Here is a 7082-nt window from a genome sequence, read left to right as displayed (position 1 = left end):
CAAGTGATGTTGAGGTAGAACTTTTGGCCCACACCAGGAATGTGATCAGCAAAGACCTGGAGGAGGAGACAGGTCTCCACACAGGCTGGATCCAGAATGGAGGACTCTTTATAGCCTCCAACAAGCAGAGGCTGGACGAGTATAAGCGCCTCATGTCGGTACGAAAATAATAAGTTGAAAAAATGTTTTTATCAGTATTTCTTTTAAATCAAATACTAGACATTTCAGGGGATCCCATTTGAATTCCAGGTCACCCTGCATGGGGTTGCTAAATCCTGTTGTATGTCTTCCTCAGCTGGGTAAAGTGTACGGCATTGAGTCCCATGTCCTGTCACCTGCTGAGACCAAGGACCTGTATCCTCTGATGAATGTTAATGATCTGTATGGAACATTGTACGTGCCAAAGGACGGTACTATGGACCCAGCAGGAACCTGTACCACTTTAGCCAGAGCAGCAACTGCCAGAGGAGCCACGGTAACGAACTCTTGTCATTTTCTCTCGTTTAGTTTACCATCTCCAGAGCAGCACTGTGGTTTTTTTGTTGTCATTCTAAACTTTGTCCAATGAGTTTGTCACATTACATTTTATTGAAGCTGATCTTATCTGAACAAGAGAAAGTCTAGAGCAGATGAACTGGTATATCACCTTGTCAGGTAAACAATTGCACTTTCAAAGGGAACAAGGGAATGTATATATATATACTGTATAAATAAAATCTGTTTAATATTAAATTACATTTATCCATACACTACAATATATTGGATTAATGTTCATGTGATTAATGTACAAAACTGAAGCTTGTGTGGTAAAATAAAAATAACATTTTTTAAAAATTTCACTATTCACCTGCAGTACCATTGTGGACCCCTAAGGGTCTCTATAGAGGTGAAAGATCTCTACCTGGCTTTGAATACCGTAGGTCCATTTCACAGCAAGAAAAAAGGTTTTATTTGGGCATTTTATCCTGACTATTTGTATACAGTGTTTATACACAAACACACACACAGACACACACACATATATATAAACATATTTATATATTTGTGAATAGATAGATACAGTAGATAGCCCACCAAAAATAAAAGTAAAGTAGAATAAAATACAAACATGAGTAGGAGCACACTGACAATGATTATGGGAAACCTGAACAGTGGATGTTAGGTTAGTAGAAGTAGGTAGATAGATTAGAGTTAGTAGTATTAGTAGTTTAGTATGTAATTATTCTTGCCCTGTGTGGTGTTGTTGACTGCAATCTCAATTATTATTTATTATTATATTTCAAATATACCATTGTTTACCATTACCATACCATACCGTTATATGTATGGATTTTAGGTGGATTCAAACTCAGGTCCTACAAGAAGCTGAGCAGTACAGTTTCCTTGGAGTCTGATTTCTGTTTTTAAAATATTGGCCCAGAATAAGAACTCTCCAGTGTTTTTTTAACTGTATTTGCCTCAAGGTGTTCTTTTGATTTTAAAGTATGTTGTAAAAGTATTAAATATAACTGCAAACACTTAAAAAACCCACAAGATTAAACTCTGAATCATCAGCTGATTCACTGGGGAAAACAAACGAGGCTGTTGTTTAAACTAAACGTGAGGAACTCCATTCTGTAATTTCTACTTCAGGTGATTGAGAACTGTCCTGTGACTGGAGTTAAAGTAAGAGAAGACGACCTCGGGGTGAGGCGGGTGAAGGCGGTGGAGACACCCCACGGAACTATTGAGACACCGTGTGTAGTAAACTGTGCAGGTGAGGTTCAGACAAGGAAATCCAATGAAGGGAGAACTGTGATTTTTATTTTTATTTGTTTTCATTTGTTTTCTCTGTTGTGCGTCTGATTTTTCTTGTTTAATTTTTCCTGCAGGTGTGTGGGCCACCAAACTGGGTGAGATGGCAGGAGTCAAGGTTCCGCTCATTGCCATGCATCACGCCTATGTGGTGACAGAGAGAATTGAAGGCATACAGGTATTGGCCCTGTCTTTTCAAACATTAGCCACACTGTATGCTAGAGGGAAAATATAATCCAGTCCTCCACCAGCAGGCTGCCCAATGTCAAGTATAGACCTTTAAATGGAGGAATGATATTTTGCTTTTCTGAACATGTATTTATGTATACACATATTTATGTATTTAGCAGTTGCTTGTAAGTGGCTTACAAGAGAAGGATTAACAATCAAGCTCCTTAGAGGAACTGTTGACTCTTAGGAAAGGAGATTACTAGTTTGAAAGTTAACTAGATTAGGCTAGCACAGTACCTTCAGAAATACATTGTGAAAAGTTACCTGCTCTACATGCAAGCACTTGGGAAAATCAATTCGATTTTTAGTTAGTAGTACATTTATTTTTGTAAATGTTCTTAAGTTCACGCAGGCTATAAGGTGTTTCTCTTAGCTTGAAATATTAGCTGTTTTTTTTTAACCAATCTTGTTGTTTTATATTTAATCTAGTCCAGTCCATTCCATTTTATTCTATTAAATTAGTACAGTACTGTATAGTAAAGTACAGCATAGTACTGTACAGTACATTATAATATAGTATAATACAGCATGGTATACTACTGTGTAGTGTAAGGAATCTGATCTAGTCCAGACTGGTCTAGTCTAGTCTAATCCAGTCTGCCATCTTTTTGCACTTGTTGACTCAATAATATTAGTTATCATTCGTTTCCTGTTTTTTTTATTCCATCATGTTGTACTAATTTAATCAGACCAACGGGGGGCACTGTGGTCGCACAAATGTCCAGTCTATCGCCTCCATATCTCCGAATCTGTGACGTGTAGAGCTAAAGACCAGTGTCCAGTGCAGTAGACACACATTTGTGGAGCTCCTGTATGCAGAACACACGTCTGGTATACGGTGTGTGTGGTTCTGGGGTAGCTATAACTTTAGAGACAATGTTTGGAACTACACTGTCGGACACATTATCCTTCGGGTGACATTTAGCAGGTTCCCAATGAGCAGGAGGGATGAGAGAGTTCAGATTAGAATTAGGGTCACATTAGAGTAAGTGCAGAGGCAAGGACTCATTCTGTGAAGTGTACACGGAGCACAGGAACCACACAGTGTGTCTTGAGTGTAGTAAAATAAATAAATAAAATGGATTTTGTCTGTGCACACAAGCGTGACCGTGTTCATCCTCCAGAGGGCGTAGGTTTCAGACAGACTGTCAGAGGTTCTCTGTGTTACATGTTCTAGGAAAACGCTTAACCAGCTGTAGACACTCATGCAGCAGAACACCTTCACACACTCAGGGCCATAAAGAAACACAGTACTTTCAGATGACTGAGGAACCTCACACCAAATATCTCCCAGGGCTTTGTCTTTCCCAGCAGTCAGTGGTGTGGTTTTGGATTTTTCTTTTCTGTCTCTGTGAGCATATGAGAGGTTGAATGTTCAACAGGTCCTCAGTTACATGATCACATGCCCTCAGCTGTTCATTTAACTGTTTTCAAGCGCCCTCAGCTGTTCATTTAACTGTTTTCCAGCTGGTTCCTGTTTTGTTTTTTGTTTTTTTATCAAAATAGTGAATTGTTTGGCAAGAGTCCCCATGGTTACAGCTGTTTTCCAGGTGAGAATCAGTTGATTTTGGGGATCAAATGCACACAAGACTTAATGATTACTATGAAGCACACAACCTCATGTCCTTCCTTAAATAATTTTTAAAAAAGTTTCAATGTAGAAAATTATGAGCATTAAGGCCACATTGAGAATAAAAAAGATTTAAGAAGATTTAAGTCAAAACGCTTTGGGAAAAATGGTTTACAAGTCTTCATTTTTGAGAAAAAAAGTAATAATTTTACAAGAAACAGTTGGATTTTTTTACGAGAATAAACTTAAAATATTAGTGTAATCTTTCATCAAGTTAGATCTAAGGTATTGTTAGTCTACATACAGTATTTAATACAAAAATTATATATTTTTAAGCTAAATTTTAGGAAAGTTTTATCATTCTCATTCAAAATTGTAGTTGTTAATGATGAATTTTTTCCTCTTGTTTGGTGCGTAACCTTGTGCTGCCTATTCCTTTCTGCTGCAGATTGAATTTGACACCACGTTTCTTTCAGCTTTAACAGCCCCTCACGTTTTGTCTAAAGCACAAAAACCAGTCAAAGTCAGACCCTGTTACGCTGATCACTGCAGCCACACACACGTTTGAACAGATTCATTGGTCTGATGGTGTGATTTGTCACTCCTTCTGACTCCTGTGACTTTCCCCTCTGTGCAGAACATGCCTAATGTCAGGGACCATGATGCATCAGTGTATCTGCGGCTGCAGGGTGATGCCCTGTCTGTGGGCGGCTACGAACAGAACCCAGTCTTCTGGGATGAGGTGAGCCGAGGTCGACAGTTTTGATTCCTCTGAAGTGACTCTTTTCTTTTTGACTTAACTAAAGTTGAACACAGTGATTTCCTTCAACTAACTTTCAAAAAGAGAAATGTGTTTTTGTAGATAATCTCTGTCTAATAATTAGTCCGATAAACAAAATCCATTACCTCCCACATAAATACACTTTTATTGCTGTAATGTTGTCATCTACGAAGAAACCTATTTTGATCCTTGCAATCAGGTAGTTAAAATAAGAAGACACTGTTCTGTTTCCTCATATTTTGTTCCGTTCCATTCTGCTCTCTATGACAGCCGCAGCCACCGGCTGAGTGTTGGCTCAGTTCACAGGGAGGGAGTTAAAACAGTCCAGATGGTAGAATATTAAAGTCTGGACAAAGTACTGTGATGTATGACGTTTGATTGGCCAGATGTTTCCCGCTGAGAACTAACAAGATGATTTAACAGAACCCTAGTTTGCACACCGATGAGCAGTTTGGGTTTCTGTGAATGGTGAAATCTGACATGTAGATGTTTCCCGCCTCTCTCTCTCGCTCTCTCTCCCTCTTGCTCTCTCTCCCTCTCCCCAGGTGTCTGATAAGTTTGCCTTCAGCCTGTTTGATCTGGACTGGGATGTTTTTATGCAACACATTGAGGGAGCAGTGAACAGAGTTCCCTGTCTGGAGCAGACTGGTATTAAGTCCACTGTCTGTGGTCCAGGTATGTACACAGACACGTGCACCTACACACACAAACTCTTTCTCTCTCTCTCTCAAACACTCCATTCCATTTCTGTCATTATGGTTTTCCTGTTTGTTTTCGTCAGAGTCCTTCACAGCAGACCACAAGCCTCTGATGGGAGAAGCTCCAGAGGTCAGGGGTTTCTTCTTGGGATGTGGCTTCAACAGTGCTGGTAGGTGATGCACTAAGATAAACAGGGGTGATGAAAGATAGCGGAAAGTACAGGTTGTACAGAAATCTTTTCATTTCAAAGGTAACCAAAAACAAGTGTTAAATCAAACAAAAACCCAAACAATACCAAGGTGTTGAACTTCTCCTTGAGAAAAACTAAAAGGTCAGAGAAATCTTCAGAGATGCCCTTTGGTAAAATAACAAAAGCAAAACCAGTGGAAAGGGCTGATAAGTGTTTTCCCAGACTTTCAGGCCTGTGTTTTTGACTTCCTTACATTTAGCCTAGTGGAGCAGTGGTGGCTTAGTGATAAAGGAAGCAGACTTGGATCTAGAAGGTTTCAGGTTCGAGTCCAGCTGCCAAGTTACCACTGAAGTAACTGCTTCCCGGGCGCTTAAAGCTGCCCACTGTTCACTTTGGTGATGGGTTAAAGCAGATGGGTTTTCCAACAGAGGTCATGACATGTGACCTCTGCAGGATTGGAGTGGTGGTGAACCTTCCTGCCTCACTTTTGTTTATTTCTGTATTTGAAGCTTTTGTTTTTTTCTTTTGGCTGGCTGTTATACATTCATTTTTTGTTTAAGTTTGTTCTGTTTACTCTTTAGTGTCTTTTCTTAACTTTTACTCTGTTTCAAACCTCTTAGTATTTGTGACTGGTATTAGCATGTTTGTGGTCTAACCTTTAGCAGTCCTAAGCTAGTTCACAGTGGCTGTACAAACCTGAATTATTTTATTTTCCTCTTTCCTTCCCTTTAACTAATCTCATTTACCACATTTCTACATCAACTAGATCCTAGTGATCAAGTCATTTAGTTGGCTTTCCCTTTAGCTACAATGGCTTTCTGGTAAACTTAAGCTTATTGCAGACTCTTAGCCTTCCTATTGGCTAAACCTTAGCAATTTCCTTGCAATTTTAAGGTGACTTGTATTGACCAAAGGCTGTTTATTAGCAATTTTGGCTAACCTTTAGCTTTCTTTAAGTAACTTTTAGCTTCTTACATTTGGTCTTAACTTACACTTCCTCCTCTTTGTACACTGCCCCTCATCAGTCATCACTACATTTGATTATAAACAGCATCACTGTCATTGTTGACACTTCGTCATAGATTCTAAGAATTTGAGTCTTCTAATGAAATATGCAGTGATCCAATATCTGTGACAGTTTGTTATTTTCTCCTTCCATGTTCTACAGTGTTTGTTCTCTGGCAGCCGTGTTGTTCTTATCCTCTGTGTCAAAACAAACTGCTGAGTTTACAACTCTGGACTGTTTGTTGTCATGATGGCTGTTTAATTGCCCAGGGCTGCTCCCACCTCTTACTCAGCAGCTTCCTTAAGTCTTGCTCATGATCACAGTAATGAGCACCTTCCCTAGGATAAAGCTTGTGCCCTGTCTCTGTCCCTCAGTAGTTTTGTTCACGGTGCAAAAGTGAAAATGGCCTGAAATTCTGCCAGTGAGTTTGTTAAAGCTCACTGGCTCCAGTGGTACAAAACCTTCATCCATAACTTTAAACTTCTTTAAAAAGCAATGATTGGATTGAACACTTTTGTTCAACACTCTTATTTTCAAAATAACGAGTCAATTACAAACATTCCTATGAAACACTGAATGGTTACTGAATTTCCCAAGATGCCAAATTGTTTTCATGTATTCAGTACTTTTGGAGTTATTCAGGAGCACCTGATAAAAAACTACACTGATAAAAATATTCATTATTTATTATCAGGGCTTTTCAGATTAATTGGAATGATGTCATAGTTTCCAGATAATAGGCCAAAAATGATCAGACCAATAATTATTGTTCACCCCTAATATAAATCTAAAAACATTTAGAATGAAAACA

General features: G+C 38.9%; 1 protein-coding gene across 1 annotated transcript; it reads left to right on the top strand.

The window, feature by feature from the left end:
* Window positions 1-5: 5 nt before the first annotated feature.
* On the top strand, window positions 6-7059 carry LOC103399004 (sarcosine dehydrogenase, mitochondrial-like; the record flags this gene model as incomplete). The annotated part of the gene is made up of 7 exons (XM_008337755.3): window positions 6-158; window positions 296-475; window positions 1633-1756; window positions 1872-1972; window positions 4233-4337; window positions 4922-5051; window positions 5158-7059. Coding segments are annotated over 7 exons (888 nt in total), but the record flags the coding sequence as incomplete, so codon positions are not given.
* Between the last annotated feature and the right edge of the window lie 23 nt (window positions 7060-7082).

The sequence above is a fragment of the Cynoglossus semilaevis genome, unplaced genomic scaffold (genome assembly GCF_000523025.1).
Source record: "Cynoglossus semilaevis isolate Cse_v1.0 unplaced genomic scaffold, Cse_v1.0 scaffold3981, whole genome shotgun sequence".
Lineage (NCBI taxonomy): Eukaryota > Metazoa > Chordata > Actinopteri > Pleuronectiformes > Cynoglossidae > Cynoglossus > Cynoglossus semilaevis.
Note: the sequence above shows the minus strand (reverse complement) of the source record. Positions and strands in the feature narration are given on the sequence as shown.